Source organism: Sinocyclocheilus anshuiensis, unplaced genomic scaffold (genome assembly GCF_001515605.1).
Source record: "Sinocyclocheilus anshuiensis isolate Anshui unplaced genomic scaffold, SAMN03320099.WGS_v1.1 scaffold73, whole genome shotgun sequence".
NCBI lineage: Eukaryota > Metazoa > Chordata > Actinopteri > Cypriniformes > Cyprinidae > Sinocyclocheilus > Sinocyclocheilus anshuiensis.
The window spans coordinates 435,438-456,338 of record NW_015536460.1 but is presented as its reverse complement, the minus strand read 5'-3'; the positions used below and the strand labels follow the sequence as shown (position 1 = coordinate 456,338).

The following is a 20,901-nucleotide window of genomic DNA, read 5'->3' as shown; positions in this document are numbered from 1 at the left end:
ATTTCCCCGCCAGCATTTTTAAAAAAAAGTTGCCAGCCACCGCCAGCATTTCTGATTATTTTCATCTAAATTTGACGGCCCTCAGAATATTTTCTGCTATGAATATATGAACATATTATATATCAAAATAAAGAACCGAGCCTCTGCTTTTAAAAGAAAAACACTATTTTTTTCTATCTTTATGTGTTCATGTTTTATCACCACTTGAACACAGATAGGTTTCATTAAAAACATTTTGTACAAAAAACAGAGAAAAATACATTTTTATCAAAGTAGTGCATTTTGAAGCAAAATACATTCAGATGTCATATTCTTTCATAAATAAAACCTTCAAATATAAATAATTTTAAATAAATAAAATTTAGGCACTGTATTTTATCTTTGAGTGGTAAACGGTGTAACAATTGCCAGAATGTAAGGGGACGCCACAACTTTTGCAGTAGAACGAGGTCTCACTTCGCAAACCATTACGTGCACAAACCCTGCATCTTCTCGTCGGGTGTTGCTTTTTGGAAGTGGACGCAATCGGAACAAGTGCATGAACTGCAAAAAGGTCATTTACCCTATTTCTAGGGTCAGTGTTATATGGTGCTCTAGGAGTGTTTTCAGTTGGAGGGTCATCTCTTTCTTCCCCACCACCAGCCTGTTCTCTGCTGGTCCATGAATTTATAACACTTTGGATGAAAGAGAGGAGAGTTTTACAATTACCTTGTGGGTTTTTTGCTTTGTAAATGACAAAAGCATTGAACAGACTGATCTGCAACAGATATGTGACAAATTTCTTTGTCCACTTGTGTGACTTCCTGACAAAAGGGTAGTACTTAATGTTTTGATCCAATTTGTCAACTCCATTCATTGCATTATTGTATTCCACAATGCATGCTGGTTTTTGCGTTGCAATTTTTTCTTGGTGGCCTCTCTGCCATACCTCAACTTCTTCCATGTTGTTCTCATGGCATGTTGTGACCATTTTCACTGTTTGTTTGTCTCGCCATGCCAAGACCATCACATTTTCAGTGTGACACATGACTGTTTCCCCAATCCTAAGGTCAGCATTTCTGAGATCTCGAATGACTGGTGGTTCACCTCTGTTTTTCCTAATTGTACCACAGACATGGGTTTTCAAATCAAGTAGGTGCTTACACAGTTGTACAGAGTTGTAAAAATGATCCATAAATAATCTGTAACCATGACCTGCTAGACGATCAAGAAGAGAGACAACCGTGTCTTTCAGGGCAGCACTTTCTCCACAATAGGGCTTCATGTTAAAACAGTAACCTGTTTCAGAATCGCACAAGATGTAGGATTTGATGGGTTTTTGAGGATTGTACACCCTGAAAGCTAGGCGCCCACGCCACAGAAGCATACCCTCATCAATGCAAATGTTTGTGTTAGGCTGATACATTTCACGGAATTTGGACACGAGGTGATCTAAGACAGGGCGGACTTTGTACAGCCTGTCAGTGTCACTGGCTGGCCTTGCTGTATTATCATTGAAGTGAAGAAATCTCCATATGATTTCAAACCTGTTGCGAGACATGACCTTGCTGAAGTAGGGGGTAGCTAACATTTCATCTGTAGACCAGTACATATCAAGTTCAGGCTTATGAATGATACCAGTGAGAAAAAACAGCCCCAGGAAGACTTTCATTTCTGAAACTGTGACAGGCTTCCATGCATGAATTCTAGCATGTTGTGAAGTACCGTCCATAGCCTGAATACACTGATCTGCATACAGGTTGGTCTGATCAACAATGTTCTGAATCAGTTCATCAGAAATGAACAGCTCAATAAAGTCTTTAGGTTCTATTGAATCAAGAGCAGCAGCATCACCGACAGGCCCAGGATTCTCAGTGAAGGGAAGGTTTTTTGGCTGCCAGTTCATTTCATGCCACTCATGAACAGGTTCAGGATCTTCAGCTGGATGGTTCACAGCGGCCCATGTCTGGTCACCAGCAGGACCATGTCGATGTGCTTCACGCGTCTGACCTCTGCCTCGTTGCGGTGTTCTACCTGTAAATAATTATATGAATAAATGAAATTGTATTCAATAAACAGAACAGACACACACACACACACACATATACATACAAATGTTTATACACACAAATATACATACATATGTTTATATACATATATAGATCACATGCACACACACACACACACACACACACACACACATATATATATATATATATACACACATACATATACATTTATGCGTGCACACATATATATAACTATATGTATATGTACACCAAATGTGCACAAGAAAGAGACTTTTTTTACCATTTCCTTATCTGTCTTACCTCTATTGACTCTGGCACATCGGAACGGAGAATGAGACGGCCTTGAATCTCTCCACGAAGTGTCCGAAGTATCGCCGTCTGAACTATCAGTGTCCACACGTAAACAGGCCGGTGCACGTCGTCTTCGTCCAGATCGACGGGTTATCGGTCTATCCACGACACTAGACGTTTCTGTGTCTGTAAAGGCATCTCCCTCACTGACTACTTCGTCCCAATCAGATTCAAAATGATCAAAACACGAGTGATTGGAGTCCGAGTTCATCAACACCTCCAGGGCCTGTTCAGCTGTATACCTCTTCATTTTTATATGTGATATGATCTACATTTTCCGTTTCCGTTATGCCTTTGAATTTCGCACCCGAAGTCCCGTAACTCATTCAGGACATGCGCTAGGGCTTTCCTTACCATAATACACCTAGAACACGGATTGCCGTAAAAACTCGTCTTTCGCGGGGAAGTGTTGTCTCTTAATTGACGAGATGGTGGGGAAAGAGTTAAAAAAAGGAGTGGGTGGTCTTTTACCATTATAGGCTGGTTGTTTGGACACACTGTGTTACACACTGTGTAAAAAAGTGATTTTTGCATAAAAGGTCCCCTTTAAGGTCCCTTACATGGATTATTCAAATCAGAGGGCCAAAATCAGGGTAGAAACTATGTCAACTGTTAATGTAAAAATCATATCAACATTATAAAAACACCCCAGGGGGAAGAATAACTGCAATGACCTAATCAACAGAAATTAAGCTGAAACAAGGCTTTCAAAAAAGAAAAGAGATAAAGCTAAAGGATGGCAGACTGGGTACCAAACCAACATAATTGACTTTGAAAATTGAAAAAAATGTATATAAAAATCATGTTTTTTATTATGTCATGTTTTTATTGTGTTAGATAGCTGTATTTTTAGTTATTTTTTAACCTAATCAAAATAACCCAACTGCAGTTTGACTGAGACTAACTGGAATGCACAATGAAAAAACATGATTTTTGAAAATTGTTAAAAATTGAGTTATCCGTTTTTGCAAATGAACTCTTCATATATATATATATAGATGTGTGTTGTTGTTATGAAAGTGGTATTATTTAGCTATAAATAATAAACAGCATTTCTGTAGTGGTCAACATTTTAATAAGGATGAAATGACCAAGTTCACCTTTCATTTGAAACCAACCTGTTTGTTCCTCAGTATCTTCTTCTTTCACACTGAATGCTTCTTCAATCTTCATGTCTTCACTCTCCTCTTTAATAAACGCCATCTTTATAATGGGAGATTTTTCTGGACACTGTTATGTTTGAGATGAGAATAATTAACGGAAAGAAAAATAAATACAACCTAAATTTCTGGGTAGGTCTCAATCAGCTCTCTAGTCAGTACTGCATATTACATTTAACAGATTACACATTCAACAAACCATTCGTAGTTGGTTTTAAAAGGGTCATTGTAACATGTTTGTGCTCTACTTGGGTTCACGCTGTTTTGAACAGCAGTTGTCGCCAGGATATAATCCTCGCGAGGAGTAATTATTACAGTAATTTCTTTCTTACTTTGTAATGTAATGAGCGCTTTTCTGAAACAAGACAGCTTCGTACAAATGCGAAACTACTTGCCAGCGTTCTTCATTTTTGTTCACAATACTGCTGACGATATTAGGAGCTAAATGAGACATACCCGTTCTGTTTCTCATGTGTGGTTGCGCTTAAAAAATAACAAAATCAAGCACTTGACCGTTACATTCAATAACAATTAAAGCAGTTGAAAGCTCCTGTCAACTATAAAGTTGACTAAATAACTTCTTATATCGGTTTAAACTCCTACATGTTTAGAAACACAAACCTTTCTTCAGCTGAATCACAACAAACACAGCAACCCCTTCTTCTTCTTCTGGTGTTTTATGGCGGTTTGGCACACCAGCGAAAGAGGTGCATTACCGCCACCTACTGATCTGGAGTGTGCATAAATTTGGAAGAAAGAAATACAGAAGGGAAAGAAAGGAGAAAAAATAAATAAAAAACTAGATTCTATCTATTGTTCCTGTGTTTTTCAGGTATTTAAACATATTTTCTTGCACTCTTGATTGCCTCGACCCATTTCCTAACAATACTTTTAAAGAAATATTATCAACTCCCAGCCATCCTAATTCTTGAATTAATTGAAATCTCTCCCTTTCATATGCAGAACACTCAACAATAATATGTTTCACTGTTTCTAATTCTCCACATTTGTCACACTTTCCCGATTCATGCTTACCTATTTTATAAAGACTATAGTTTAATGCCGTATGTCCGATTCTTAGTCTTGATAAGATGACATCTTTCTTTCTATTTCCGTATCTTTTCCTCTCATTTCCAACACACTCCTGAATCTGGAAAAGATGTCTTCCTTTAGACCCATTATTCCATAACTTTTGCCATTTCTTACTTACTTCAAATGATATCACTCTCTTGAATTCAGCTTTACTTCAAGTTCCGCACATATCACAGTTCTATCTGGTTGAACTTCTTCAATCCACTGTAGAGCTAGTATGATAGCTAATAATTCGGTAGTATGCCTCCGACTCCAGACTGCAACAAACTTTTCAATCCTACCCTTCTTCTTCTTCTTCTTCTTCTTCTTCTTGTATCGTTCTTCTTCTTCTTCTTTGAGCTTATTGGCGGTTCGCATTCTTAAAAGAGCATTACCGCCATCTACTGTGGTAATGGATCAGAGACGCTATATCCCATTCCCTACTCCCCAGACCATTCGGGACTCGTGCTTTCAATGTTGCTGCGTGTTCAGCTCCTCCATCTACAGCCGAAGTCCATCACAGTCCAGAGAGGAGAAATAACAACAATATTATTCTTATTATTATTAATACTACTACTATTATTATCACTATCACTACCATTACTATCATTATTAATAATAACAATAGCCTATCTATATTCTATTCATTAAATGAGTTCTATTTAAAAAATTTATTAATAAATTATCCCCTTCAACTGTATTTAAAGGCTTTTTTAATGTTAATGGTTGAACACCTTTCTTCTTAAATTCTATTAGATTACTTCTTTCCTCTGAATATATATTACACTTAATGAGTACACGTTCCACTGTTTCTTTAATACCACACCAATCACACAATCCTGTAGGGTGTCTTCCTATTATATGCATGGTTGAATTAAGACCTGTATGTCCAAGTCTTAATCTAGAAATAATACAGTCTTCTTTCCTTCTCCCACTTGAGTTCCTTCCTCTTCCTACCAATGGTTGTTTTAAGTGTAGATGCCTTCCCTTTTGTTCATTATCCCAATAATATTGCCAGTTTTTATTTATCTCCCTTTTTAATATTGATTTGAGTTCTGCTTTGCTATACATTATTTCCATATCTATACTTTCCTTTGCCATAACTTGTTTTGCTAACTTGTCTGCTGCTTCATTCCCTGACACCCCAGTATGTGCCGGAACCCACAAAAACTGAACTATTTTATTTGTCTATTGTATCATGCACAATATCTGTAGTATCTCCAAAACAATATCTTGTCTAGTTTCTGACTTTTGAGCTTCTAGGCATAACAAAGCTGAGCTTGAATCTGAGCATATTACAGATCTGCTTAGTCCTATTTCATTTATTTTAATCATTACATAATTGCTATTAACTCTCCTGTAAACCATAGACTGTATAAAAACATGGACGTAGTGTCCGTGACGTCACCCGTAGGTTCCTGAAGAGGTTTTTGAAGCTCAAAAGTGGGCAGAGCCGGCCGTCGCCACTCCCGGATAATCGAAAATGGGCAAAAAGGCGGGAGCTGGTCTCCCACCAGATATGCACTTATCAGGTCCCTCCAGTGCCTCACTTAAATCCTTTTGAGGTTCACTGTGCTGCAACCCTCCTAACATGTCAGACTCTTTAGAAGGGGAATCAGGCAAAGAATGAGGAACCATAGATAGTCTCTCATCAGATGACAGTGTGGGAACCGGCAATGTATAAGGTCTCAATCTATTGTAATGCACAACCTGTCCTTGTCCATAGGGCTAACGATCCGCGAGGCTCGGGTATTATATGAACGATGTACTTTTTATTCTTCTTAACTCCAAAGAAACTCACATGGCACACCTGGGCGCTCTCGTTAACATGTGTGTGCCCAAACCTTGCCTACGGCAAGCCCCGAGGGACAGAAAAGCAATACACACACAAACGCAACCCCACAGCCTTAACATCAACTTCAAAATTTATGTTACATACGTCCCATCCCCCTAAAATAAACGTCCTTGTTTATCTTTCAAACAGTAAAGGATAGAACAGGCAACAAAACAATAATAATAAGCATTAACATGCATAATACCTTAATCTGCATCTAACCCTAAAACAATTTGTACCATCTAAAACACCAGTACAATTTACTTAAACAGTCGTCATTTTGTCCAATCCTTTTTCTCAACCTATTGTAATGCACAACCTGTCCTTGTCCATCTGAGTCCATAGGGCTAACAATCCAGTATGTCAGTCCTGGCTCACCACCAGAGTCAAAGATTTGTGCAATCTTAAAAGGTCCCTTCCAGTGGGGCGCCAGCTTCATGCGGCTCTCCACTGGATTATGGAGCCACACCATGGCACCGACTGCATAGGACTGGTGGCCTGAATCATGATACAGTTTCTGCCGATCATGAGCCACTTCACTGTACATTCTAGCACTCCTGAAAGCATCCTGTAGATTTGCAAGCAAAGTGGACATGAATGCAGCATGAGATATTTGTGCAATCTTAAAAGGTCCCTTCCAGTGGGGCGCCAGCTTCATGCGGCTCTCCACTGGATTATGGAGCCACACCATGGCACCGACTGCATAGGACTGGTGGCCTGAATCATGATACAGTTTCTGCCGATCATGAGCCACTTCACTGTACATTCTAGCACTCCTGAAAGTATCCTGTAGATTTGCAAGCAAAGTGGACACGAATGCAGCATGAGATGTTGAAATGTTCTGGTCAAGTGTATGCGTGGCTAGTAACAAGTCAGTGGGCATCCTTGGTTCTCGTCCATGAACCAGAAAGTAAGGTGAGAACTTGGTGCTAGAATGAGGTGAGGAATTGTACGCAAATGCCACCTGTTTGATATAATTGTTCCACTCACCCCCACATGACAACAGTATCTTAGCCATCTGATCAGTCAATGTTCTGTTAAAACGTTCCACCATGCCGTCGGACGCTGGGTGGTAGGGAGTGGTGTGCGTTTTCTTTATATTCAGCAAACGACAGAGAGTCGAGACCACCTCTGATTCAAACTGGCGGCCCTGATCAGAGTGTAAAGATTCAGGAATGCCGTGTATCAAAATGTAGTCCTCAAACAAGCAGTGAGCGACAGTCTGTGCAGATTGGTTAGGCAGGGCATACAGGTTAACAAATTTTGTGAAATAATCCTCAACTACCAGTACATACCGATTTTCTTTGGTTGTTATTGGTAGTTCCAAAATGTCCATTGCGACTCTCTCAAAGGGTCGCGTTGTCAGGGACCCACCCATAGGTGCTTGATGAGTTGGGACCGGCTTACGACGAGTTTGACACGCTGTGCATTGCTCGCACCACGTCTTAATGTCCTTAAACATAGATGGCCAGTAGCAAAAACGCCTCGCCCGTTCCCACACTCGTTCTGGAGAAAAATGAGCAGCAGTTGGGGCCCCGTGGAGCTGCAAAAGTATGTCATGTTTAAGAGCAGGAGGAACTACAACCTGAGCAACAGGGTCGCCTGTGGGAGGACAGGAAACTGAGCGACACAACAGTCCATTTATTATGGACAGACGATTAAACTCAGTCCAATATTTACGTAAATTCTGAGATGTACCTGCCAGCTGTCTCTTAGGAGGCCTTCGTGATTGCTCTACCCAGTGCCGCACTGTGTCAATATCTGGATCATTCTGCTGCATAGTAACAATGTCCGCTAGATCGTATGACAAATCAAACATGCTCAAAATGTTGTCAGTACTTAAGGACAAATTAGATACAGTCTCTTTTTCAGGCACCTCAGCGGTCTCAGTAGAACAAGACATGTCATTATCCGACTGGTCAGTATTCACCACATTCACGTCCCTCACCAATTTAACTGCCGTCACACTGTCCTTAAAGTCTGGTGTCACCGGGCAGCGGGACAGTGCATCAGCATTTTTATGTTGATTGCCCTCTTTGTGCAGAATGACCCAATTCAGCGGGTCCAATTCCAAAAGCCATCTAGCCCTTCTGCCCGTTGGGTCATCCTCAAGGGACATACGTCGTAGCGCTAGAAGTGGGCGATGATCCGTAATGATAGTAAATGAAGAAAGTCCAAGATAGTGTCTGATCTTGGAAAGTCCAAGATCAGTGTTCTCTCACTGCCCACACAATAGCCCATAACTCCCGGTCAAAAGTAGACCAACGTCTCTGTGTGACATTCAAGGCGCGGCTGGCATACGCTACTACGTGCTCTAGTCCATCTTTTCCCTGTGCAAGTACAGCACCCACAGCCCACTTGGAGGCATCCGTATAAACTTTGAAAGGCACTTTGAAATCAGGCAGTGTCACGATGGGAGCTGAAGACAGCACTTCCTTCAAGTAGTTAAATGCGTTGTCACAATCGGTATTCCATACAAAAGGCACATTTTTGCCCACCAGCTGATTCAGCGGGGCTGCATGTTTTGAAAAGTCCTTTACAAAGTGTCGATAGTATGAACACAGTCCCACAAATGCTCTAACCTCCGAGGGAGACTGTGGAACTGGCCAATTTCGAATCTTCTCTGTGTTTCTCGGGTCAGGCTGGAGACCTTTCTCTGAAACAACATAACCCTGGAATATCACGTGATCCCTAGCCAAGTTGCATTTTCTGGGGTTCAATTTCAAACCTGCCGAACATATTCTGGAAAACACTTCTTTCAGATGAGTTAAATGCTCGTCAAATGTTGGACTATAAATCAAAATATCATCCAGGTACACCATGCAAATGTGCCATGGGAGCCCTCTCAGAACTAACTCCATCATCCGCTGAAAAGTGGCGGGGGAGTTAGAAAGCCCCATCGGCATGCAGCGCCACTGATATAGACCCTGACCTGTAGTAAAAGCTGTTTTTTCTCTGTCTTGGTTGGCCACCTCTACCTGACAGTATCCATTAGAAAAATCCAATGTGCTGAACCATCTGGAGCCCGCTAATGCATCCAGTGTGTCATCCACATGCGGCAGAGGATGAGAGTCCTGGACCGTTATACTGTTCAAGCGTCTATAATCAACGCAGAAGCGCCAGGCACCACATTTCTTTTTTACAAGCACGACTGGAGACACCCAGGGGCTACAGCTTTCTTCGATGACACCCTCAGCTAGTAGGCCCGCCACCTGTCTCTCTATCTCAGCTCTCTTTTCAGGCGACGCACGGTATGCGCGCTGCTTAATAGGGCCATGTTCCCCAGTCCTGATATGATGCTGCACCAACGTGCATTTTCCTGTATTTTTCCCTGAGAAGTTAAAGATGTCACTGTACTCCTGCAACAGTGCCGCCAGTTTTGCCCTATAAGATGTTGAAATTGGCGATTCACTTAAAGATATTGGAGGAGCTGTGTTGCGTGGGCTAGGAACAACACCTTCCCCTGCGTCCTGCTGAAAGGGATGAATATCAGAATCAGCTACAGAATAAAACTCACCCAGGTGAGTCCCCTGTTTTATAGGAATGTCCTGTCCAGTAGGGTTCAAAATTCGTGCTTTAGTCAATCCATTGTGCACATTAGTGAGTGTGTGTGCCACAACTAGACCGGCAGACTCCGACACATTAGGTTCCAAATACCCCATATAGTCATTAGACACCTGGGAGTCATTAGACACCTGGGCCAAGGCAAACCAATCTTAACTGGCACAATTGACTCACTGAGGGGCGGAAGTGTCATGTCTGTGGCCAGAGACACATTGCAGCATGAAGGGACAAAATCTGAGCTGGTAAGAAGTGGAATGGAAATGTCCCATAACTGTAACTTAGCGTGACTAATGTTCAGCAGGGCATGATTTTTTACTAAAAAGAACCATCCCAGCAACACAGACTGCGTTGTTTCTCTCACTATATGAAAAACATGTTGCCAGCTTTCAGTACCCAGCTGTAGTGTCACAGTAAGTGTGCCCAGCGTGTCCAACATCTGTCCGTTTACAGCACGAGCTGCAATATAGTCTTTCTTTAGAGGTCGACTGCGAAGTGCAGGGATTGACATTCGAAAATCAGAGCTCATCAGTGATACACTAGAACCAGAGTCAATTAGGATAGGAAGCTCGATGCCCTCAATTGTGCCTTTCACATATGATACCAGAGGCCCCTGGTCAGTGTTTGTGTCCAATAAGGTTGTGTCAACAGGTTTCGGGCCCCTGTGTAATACAGCTGGTGTTTGGGCCGCAACATGAGCTATAGCCCGTTTCCCGGCTCGTAATTCCTCTCCTCATCACCAGGGGTTATGAAGCGCACTCCCTGTCTCCTAGTTTCCTCCTCATAACTGCCTCGTCTCCGCATGCTGGGGCTGGGGGAGGGGCTGTTAGCGCACCTCATAGGACTACGGGCCGAGTTGTAGTCCTTACGACTATTAAACTCCATAAACGGTTTTCTTTCAGAAGAGCGGCCTCTCTGCATCTCATATGCCTGCATACGGCAAGCACGCCCCTGACAGCAGCACTGTCCTGACTCACGTGACGGGGAGCGCGCTCTACTCCACTCATCTCTACTGCTCCGACTCACTCTCTCTTTCAGTCTGTCATTCTCGTTCTCCAAACGGTTAAGGGCGACTTTCATGTCTCTTACCTCATTAGTTAACTTATCAATTGCTTTGTACAGTCCACCAATGTCCGACACAGAGTTCACGCTGGCCCCAGCCCCGTCGGCCGTCAAATTATGCCCGACATTAGCAGTCACATATCCCACATCCATCGCATTTCTCGCACCGACCTGCGATTATTACGGCTTCCTCCATGTCTGTCGCTCCCTGCTCATAACATTTCGTCCTCAGCACTGGGTCCAGACCCGCCACGAAACGGCAAAACTTTTCCTCCCTCTGGGCTCTGTCACCGTACTCTGGGAAAGCCTCATCCACTAGCCGGCTTATTTCTGCTGCATACACCTCTAGACTCTCCCGTGCTGCGCGAGGGCGGGCAGATAAGCTGGACCTGAATCGCTCCATGAACTGTCTCCTTCCAAAAGCTTCTTTTAGCTTCTCTTTTACTTTGTCATAGTCCGATTTAACAGGATCAGGGAGACTGTCCCATAGAGAGAAAGCTGCGTTGTTTAAACGTGTGGGTAAAATCCTTGTCAGTTCATAGTTGTATGAAGCAGTTCCACTCCCTTCAGTGAGCGCTTTGACAGCAACTTCAAACTGTCTCGCCCAGCACACAAAACTTTGTTTCTCCTCCCCGGAGAACGGAGGTGGCAATTCAATTCGCACGCTCCTATTGCCTCTGTCACGGTCCCGCAAAACTCTAAAATTGTCTTCCTCCTTGAACCACATACTGACGATGCGTAGACCACGCGTGCTACTAACTATACACTTTTGAATTTAAGCTAACTAATTTAACACCCGTCGAAACACTTTAAAACACTAACTAAACTCAACCAAAACAACACCGCTGCCACCAATGTGACCGAGCTTACGCCTCGGGTTCGCCTAAACACTTTTCAAATAATAAAATAAAGAAAGCGAGACTCGGGTATTATATGAACGATGTACTTTTTATTCTTTTTAACTCCCAAAGAAACTCACATGGCACACCTGGGCGCTCTCGTTAACATGTGCGTGCCCAAACCTTGCCTACGGCAAGCCCCGAGGGACAGAAAAGCAATACACACACAAACGCAACCCCACAGCCTTAACATCAACTTCAAAATTTATGTTACAGCTATATAAACCAAAATCATTTTTTGAACCAGGCAGTAAACGTGTTTTTTTCTGCTGTAAAGTTGGGCATTTTAACTACTTTCCTTTGCCATAACTTGTTTTGCTAACTTGTCTGCTGCTTCATTCCCTGATACTCCAGTATGTACCGGAACCCACAAAAACTGAACTATTTTATTTGTCTGTTGTATCATGTACAATATCTGTAGTATCTCCAAAACTATATCGTGTCTAGTTTCTGACTTTTGAGCTTCTAGGCATAACAAAGCTGAGCTTGAATCTGAGCATATTACAGATCTGCTTAGTCCTATTTCATTTATTTTATTACTTGCTAACATAATTGCTATTAACTCTCCTGTAAACACAGAAACATGATCTGTTATTCTTTTCCCTCTTGCTACTTTCAACCTTGGAATGATATATGCTACCCCCACCTGACCATTCTGTGGATCCTTAGATGCATCTGTGTAAAGGGGCTGTCACACTGCACTTTTCGTTCCATTGACTTCCATTCATACGCATGCGAATGCATCAGAAATCCATATTGGCATTGCTGGTCATATTACTGCTGGAATGACACTGTACTCATTTAATTTCATGTCCTGCACTAAGTCCTTAATGATCCATCCAAAACTGTTAACTTTCCTTTTCCCGTGTTCCCAACATGCCTCAATTATACCTTTTGTCGGGTGACTATCCTTCTGACCTTTAAGGTTTGCCCAATATGCCAGTATCAGTTGCTTTCTTCTTCATTTAATTGGCATCTTCCCCATCTCTACCTGTAACGCTGGAACTGGAGAAGAAGGATAAGCTCCACAACAAAGCTCAAAAGCTTGTGATAGAATTCTCTCTAATTTTCCTAATTGTGACTTAGTAGCTGAACTGTATGTCATACAACCATAATCTAATATTGCTCTTATCATTGTCAAATAAATCGTTTTTAATGCCAATCTATCAGCTCCCCATTCACGTCCTGAAATACATCTCATTACATTTAAAATCTTCTTACATTTATCCACCATCTTATTTATGTGTATTCCATGTAGCTTTTGTATCAAACCACATACCTAAAAATCTTATCACTTTAACCTGTTCTAACTCTTTATTATATAACTTCATCTTTAAATTTATACTTGACCTTTTATTTGTAAAAAAATATATATTTGGTTTTCTCCACTGAGAATTTAAAACCCCATTTATAAGACCACCTCTCAACATTATTTACAGCTGTTTGCATTTTATTAACAATATAATCTACATTCCTACCTCTAAGCCACAGATATTTATTTATATTTCTATCTAATGTTGCAAATACATTATTTATCATAATAATGAACAACAAAGGACTTATGACACTCCCTTGAGGAGTTCCATTCTCAATTGTTCCTTTCCTTGATATACATTCCCCAATCTTTACTTTAATATTTCTATCACTTAAAAACTCTTTAATCCAATTATATAATTTTCCATCTATTCCAATTTGATCTAATTTTATCAACAAACCCTCCTTCCATAACATGTCATAAGCTTTCTCCACGTCAAAGAAAACTGCTATTACGGTTTCTTTATTTATCAAAGCTTTCCTAATATCTGATTCCAAATGAATAACTGAGTCCATTGTTCCCTTTCCATATCTAAAACCATTTTGATATGGGGGGAAAAATTGATTTTCTCCATTTGGTACATTAAACGATCTGTAATCATTTTTTCCTTTAATTTACCTAAATGTGAAGTTAATGCTATCGGTCTATAGTTTAAAGGGGTCATATGATGTTGCTAAAAAGAACATTATGTTGTGTATTTGGTGTAATGCAATGTGTTTATGCGGTTTAAGGTTAAAAAAACACATTATTTTCCACATAATGTACATTATTGTTTCTCCTCTATGCCCCGCCTTTCTGAAACGCGTCGATTTTTACAAAGCTCATCGGTCTGAAAAGCGAGGTGTGCTCTGATTGGCCAGCTATCCAGTGCGTTGTGATTGGCCGAATACCTCAAGCGTGTGACGGAAATGTTACGCCCCTACCATACTGTGTTTCCATCATACAGTCTCTTTGCAACTTTACAGATCTTCTTTATGCACCAAGAGCTTGTAACACTCCAAAGAGAAACGAAAAATTTGCAGAAAAAACCGCATCATATGACCCTTTTAAAGGTGTACTTGGGTCTTTACCTGTTTTTTTTATCTGAATTATTAAAGCTTCTTTCCAGCTCTTAGGTAAAGTCCCTTCTTCCCATACCCTGTTATAAAACTCTAGAACGATTTTAAGAGATTCATCACTTAACTTTTTTAACATTACATAACTAATTCCATCTTGTCCTGGAGTTGAATCCTTTGTGTTTTTTAATGCCCTCTTTAATTGAAGATGAAAAAGGGACATCAAGTAAACCATTTGTTACTCTCTTTTTTCCCATAATATATGGATGCTATTTTAACAACTTCTCCCTCATTTCCTTACATTCCTTCGTCAAATTATCTGAACTATTAATTTTTGAAAATTCCTTTCGAAACATTTCTGCTTTCTTCTCATCACTTATTGCTATTTCATCCCCAATATTTAACACAGGGTAATCATATTCTCTTTGAATCCCGCTCATCTTTTTAATCATACTCCACACGTCCTCAAATGGAGTGTTTTTCCCTATTTCTTCACAGAATGATCTCCAATACTCTTTCTTCACTTCCCTTATTGTTCTTCTAGTCTTTTTTATATGTTATCATGTTTTCCCAATTGTGAGTTTTCCTTAGAATTTTGAATGCTTTCTTTTTCCTTTTAACTACTATTGTACATCTCTCATTCCACCATGGAACTATTTTTCCCACCCTCTTTCCTTTGCTTTTCTGAATGCATTCACTAGCAGCACTTTGTATCACTGATATTAACTCTGTATATATTCTTTCAATTATTATTCCTTCATTCATCTTGATCATTTTCAATCCTTCCTCACACTCTCTTTTGAATTTCTCCCAGTCTGCTTTCTCATACCTCCACTTTCCTGTATCTACTTGCTTTACCTTCCTTATGTCATTATTTACTATTGAGCTTAAAACAGGAAAATGATCACTACTAGCTGTACAATTTTTTAATACCTCCCAATTTATTATTCCTCCTAATGCATTAGAAACAATTGTTAGATCTATTGCTGATTCTCTTCCTGAATTTACATGCATACGTGTATAGGTTCCATCATTTATGCAAGCCAAGTTTTATTTTTCATCAACTCTTCAATGACCAGACCATTTGCATCTGTCAATAAACCCCCCCCCCCCATAAAGTATTATGGGCAATAAAATCCCCACACCAAATAACTCTATCTCCACTTAATCCTTTTATAGCTTCCATACTTTCTTGTGTTAATCTTTTGCATGGATTGTAAAAGTTTATTTGATGTTTTTCCTCAGCGACCAGCACGGATCAGCTCTAGGCATGACAAAGCGGATATCGTCCTCTTTTGGAAGGCCAAACAAAGTAGTTTCGCTTTCACAATGAAACACACAGCATATCCACAACATGGCGGCGGCGGCAACAATACTACAGCGAGAATAAAAGTTACGCCTTCTTTCTTTGCATGAACATTTGGGCGGCGTTATGCAAATCTTCCCACACAGTGACCTAGACATGTGGGGGCGTTTTTAAACGAGGCGTTTTAGGAGGGCGTGGACAAGTCTTAACTTTTAAAAAGAATATCTCTTTGGGTTTGAGACTTTAGTCTTTGCAACTTTACAGATCTTCTTTATGCACCAAGAGCTTGTAACACTCCAAAGAGAAACGAAAAATTTGCAGAAAAAACCGCATCATATGACCCTTTTAAAGGTGTACTTGGGTCTTTACCTGTTTTTTTTATCTGAATTATTAAAGCTTCTTTCCAGCTCTTAGGTAAAGTCCCTTCTTCCCATACCCTGTTATAAAACTCTAGAACGATTTTAAGAGATTCATCACTTAACTTTTTTAACATTACATAACTAATTCCATCTTGTCCTGGAGTTGAATCCTTAGTGTTTTTTAATGCCCTCTTTAATTGAAGATGAAAAAGGGACATCAAGTAAACCATTTGTTACTCTCTTTTTTCCCATAATATATGGATGCTATTTTAACAACTTCTCCCTCATTTCCTTACATTCCTTCGTCAAATTATCTGAACTATTAATTTTTGAAAATTCCTTTCGAAACATTTCTGCTTTCTTCTCATCACTTATTGCTATTTCATCCCCAATATTTAACACAGGGTAATCATATTCTCTTTGAATCCCGCTCATCTTTTTAATCATACTCCACACGTCCTCAAATGGAGTGTTTTTCCCTATTTCTTCACAGAATGATCTCCAATACTCTTTCTTCACTTCCCTTATTGTCCTTCTAGTTTCTGCTTGAGTCTTTTTATATATTATCATGTTTTCCCAATTGTGAGTTTTCCTTAGAATTTTGAATGCTTTCTTTTTCCTTTTAACTACTATTGTACATCTCTCATTCCACCATGGAACTATTTTTCCCACCCTCTTTCCTTTGCTTTTCTGAATGCATTCACTAGCAGCACTTTGTATCACTGATATTAACTCTGTATATATTCTTTCAATTATTATTCCTTCATTCATCTTGATCATTTTCAATCCTTCCTCACACTCTCTTTTGAATTTCTCCCAGTCTGCTTTCTCATACCTCCACTTTCCTGTATCTACTTGCTTTACCTTCCTTATGTCATTATTTACTATTGAGCTTAAAACAGGAAAATGATCACTACCAGCTGTACAATTTTTTTTATACCTCCCAATTTATTATTCCTCCTAATGCATTAGACACAATTGTTAGATCTATTGCTGATTCTCTTCCTGAATTTACATGCATACGTGTATAGGTTCCATCATTTATGCAAGCCAAGTTTTATTTTTCATCAACTCTTCAATGACCAGACCATTTGCATCTGTCAATAAACCCCCCCCCCCCATAAAGTATTATGGGCAATAAAATCCCCACACCAAATAACTCTATCTCCACTTAATCCTTTTATAGCTTCCATACTTTCTTGTGTTAATCTTTTGCATGGATTGTAAAAGTTTATCATAACATAATTCTTATTTCCATGCCATATTTCTACAACTATATACTCCAATGTTACCCCTTTCTCCAAAACTCTATAAGGCATTCCCTCTTTTAAAAATGTGACACATCCTCCTCCTTTTCCTTCTTCCCTGTCTCTTCTCACACTTATATATCCTTTTAAAACAAAATCTAATCTAGGATTCAACCATGACTCTTGAATACATACTACATCTGGCTTATCTTTCATTTGGCTTATATATCCTTTAAATTCTTGACCATTGGCACAAAGGCTTCTGGCATTCCATTGTAAGATAATTAACATAAAAAATACTAACCAACCCATATCTCCTGACTTGATTGAGATTCTGTACTAAGGCTTTTCATTATATCTTCGCATTTCAATCCCTTTATTTCTAGAAATCTCTCTGCCGCTTTTACAATTATTTGTAATTTTTCCGTTCTTCTTTCTGTTTGTGCTGTACAGTTAATTACCTCTACCATGAAGAGCACAATATTTATCTTGCTTACTATCATTGTATCTTCTGGTATTCTGCCTTCAACTGTTCTTTCAGTCCCTTCACTTCCTTTTCCATTCTCCATTCTGTCTGTCCTACTTTGCCTATTCCTACCATTTACTACCTTCACAACTTCAGCATAAGTAAGATTGTTTTTGGCTTTTCCTGTTGTACTTCCCCTGCCATTTTCCTCGCCTCACAACCCCCGTATGCCGCATTGTGACTACCTCCACAGTTGCAACACTTCAATCCTACACCTTCTCCGCATTTCCCAAATTCATACTCCTCTCCACAACGCGCACACCTAATTTTAGATTTACACATTGACGCAGTATGCCCATACCTCTGGCAATTATAACACCTCAAAGGAGGGGCTATATACTTCCTAATCGGGTAACTTATATAACCCATCTTAATTCAGTCTGGCAATTCTTTTCCTTCCAATTTTAGACGTACTGATAAGCTATCCACTCTTCTCCCTTCTCTGTTCATTTGTAAGCGGACTGCATCTATGAACTTTCCCCCTTCTAGATTCTTTTTTAATTCCTCCATAGTAACTCCTAAAGGAATTCCATTTATTACCCCATACACCCACGAATTCTGTCCTACAATCTTGTAATTCGTTACCATCTGTTTTCCCACTGTTTTTAGTTTTATGGCTTTATTTTTTTGATCTTCACTCCTGCATGCTATCAATAAAGCACCGTCCTGTAGCACTTTTGCAAATGCTATTTCGCCTACCATTTTTTTCAATTCATAAGTCAACGCCAATGGATTTACTCCTGAAACTCCTATCTCTTCTTTGAATTTCAATATTATCCTGAATTCACTCTTGATCTTATTTCTTTCATCCCCATCTTCCTCACTGGTTATCGAACTACTTTCCGATCTTTCCTCCTTACTTTTTTCCCTCTTTTTAGTAACCTTCTTTCCTGTTCTGACCTGTGTCCATCCTACCTCCATATCATCCTCCTCTTCACCCGTGTCTTCCATTCTTAGAGTCTCTGATCCATTCCCAGTTTGATTTCCTTGATATCTAGTATTCGTATTTTTTGGTTTATTTGAACTAGCCGCCATTCCGTGCCGCGTCAGAAAACCACATCACCGGAAGTTCGCGTACACGCCGTATCGTATCGTTCTTCTTCTTCTTTTTGTTCAATGGCCGTTCACTCCTTAGGAGTGTTACCGCCAGGGGTGTGAAGTAACGAATTACAAATACTCACGCTCCAAGATGGGCAGAAGCATCATGATCCTCATCCTCAAACACTAAATCCTGTGGTCTAATCCTGCAAGCTCTAAAAATGTTAAAAACCACCTTAAACATCTGACTATCACTCAAACCCTTTCTCAGAAGGTCCACGGCACTCACTGGTCTGTTCCTTATATTGCTAAAAAGACTGTTACGCTGATCTTCATATTTACTACATTTAAAGAGCACATGCTCTACTGTTTCAAAAACATCACATTCATCACACATACCATTTTCATGCTTTCCCGTTAATGCAAGTGTTGAATTTAGTCCTGTGTGACCCATCCTTAATCTAGAAATCATTACTTCTTCCTTTCTGTCTTCCATAAAACTGTTATTTTTTCCCTACTGATTTTACAATATTATAATACCACCTACCTGTGCTGCTATTTTCCCATCTTTGTTGCCATATTCTTATTATTTCCCTATTAATTACTGATGTTATCTCATTTCTTCCCAGAGGTACCTTAACATCCACCAAGTTTTTCTTTAAAGTTTCTTTTGCTAACTTGTCCGCTGTTTCATTTCCTACTATCCCGATATGTGCCGGTACCCAACAAAACACGATTATACCCTCTATTTTCAGTCTGTACAGTAATGTATACATTTCTACTAGCAGGTCTTCTCTATCAGTTTTTGTCGACAATATACTTTTAAGAGCTGATGAAGAATCTGAGCAAATTACAGTCGGAGTCCTATTTGGCTTCGTTCTTCTTCTTCTCCTTCATCTGGTGTTTTATGGCGGTTTGGCAAGCCAGCGAAAAAAGGTGCATTACCACCACCTACTGATCTGGAGCAAGTCTGGAGTGTGGAGTATAGATTTGGACGAAGGGGGGTAAAAAACTAGATTCTATCTATTGTTCCTGTGTTTTTCAGGTATTTAAATAATATTTCATGCACTCTTGATTGCATTGACCCATTTCCTAACAATACTTTTAAAGAAATATTATCAACTCCCAGCCATCCCTTCTTCTTCTTCTTCTTCATCTTCTTCGTCTTTTTATAATGGCGGGTGGCAACTAACATTTAAGGTGCATATCTGCCACCTACTGTGTTGGAGTGTGGGCCAGAAATGTATACTTAAAAAAATGTGTGAATGTTTCTCTCCAATCTATGGAGCACTCAGAGCACATTCTCATGATAGCGCTGCGTTTTTAGCTCCTCTGACACTTACAATTAGCTCTTCATGCTCCAGACTATTCCCATCCACACAAATTATATTCTAGATCCTAAACCTGAGTCATATATATTTAATTAATGCTCTGTATACCTGTCTATCCATTAAACCTTTTCCTAAAATATCTTCATGCATCGTCCCCTCCTCCCTAAAGTGACTAAATAATATATCATAATATACTATATTTACCACACCTAAAAAGCACATGATGTACATTTTCTGGTACACCACACGCATCACATAACCCGTTTTCATGCAAACCCATAAGTGCCAGTGTTGATTTCAACCCTGTGGGTCCCAGTCTTAATCTAGACAGCCTCTTCTTTCCTCTTTCTTCCCTGACAATTTATCCTCCCATACTGTCTGTGCAATACTATAACACCATCTCCCTGTGCTGCTATTATCCCATCTAATTTGCCATTTATTCATTAACTTTTTCTTTAAGATCGATTTTGCCTCTTTTTATCCCATAGTTACTTTAACATCCACTTCCATAGTCTAGTGCTTCTTTTGCTAGTTTATCAGCAACTTCATTACCAGATACCCCAACATGTGCTTGCCTGGCACCTAACAAAAATATACCATTATTCCAGCCTCTTTCAACTGAATAGATATATGTCCATTAATAAATCTTCTTTGTCTGATCTTGCATGCATTAAACTAATTAAAGCTGAAGAAGAATCTGAACATATTACTACTCTATTTGGTTCTATTATTATAGCTGTTAACTCTGCAGTGTACTGATAAATCCTCGGGTAATTT

The 20,901-nt window shown here is 39.7% G+C and overlaps 1 protein-coding gene and 1 long non-coding RNA gene across 2 annotated transcripts; both read right to left on the bottom strand.

The window, feature by feature from the left end:
* Positions 1 to 353: 353 nt before the first annotated feature.
* LOC107692985 (piggyBac transposable element-derived protein 4-like) lies at positions 354 to 2,843 on the bottom strand. The gene is made up of 2 exons (XM_016492579.1): positions 2,310 to 2,843; positions 354 to 2,013 (listed from the first exon to the last, which is right to left on the bottom strand). The coding sequence occupies exons 1-2, from the start codon at positions 2,608 to 2,610 to the stop codon at positions 362 to 364; spliced, it is 1,953 nt and encodes a 650-aa protein (XP_016348065.1). The 5' UTR covers positions 2,611 to 2,843; the 3' UTR covers positions 354 to 361.
* A 1,486-nt stretch (positions 2,844 to 4,329) lies between these two features.
* LOC107701740 (uncharacterized) lies at positions 4,330 to 20,879 on the bottom strand. Its single transcript, XR_001635722.1, has 3 exons — positions 20,869 to 20,879; positions 12,599 to 12,602; positions 4,330 to 4,670 (listed from the first exon to the last, which is right to left on the bottom strand). It is a non-coding gene; the product is annotated as an uncharacterized LOC107701740 (long non-coding RNA).
* Between the last annotated feature and the right edge of the window lie 22 nt (positions 20,880 to 20,901).

Bases quoted from the DNA above. Each gene is read 5' to 3' on its own strand.
- LOC107692985 (XM_016492579.1), bottom strand. From the start codon at position 2,610: ATGAAGAGGTATACAGCTGAACAGGCCCTGGAGGTGTTGATGAACTCG. The intron at 2,014-2,309 runs GTAAGACAGATA...AATTATTTACAG, and splicing joins ATGTGCCAGAGTCAATAGAG to GTAGAACACCGCAACGAGGC.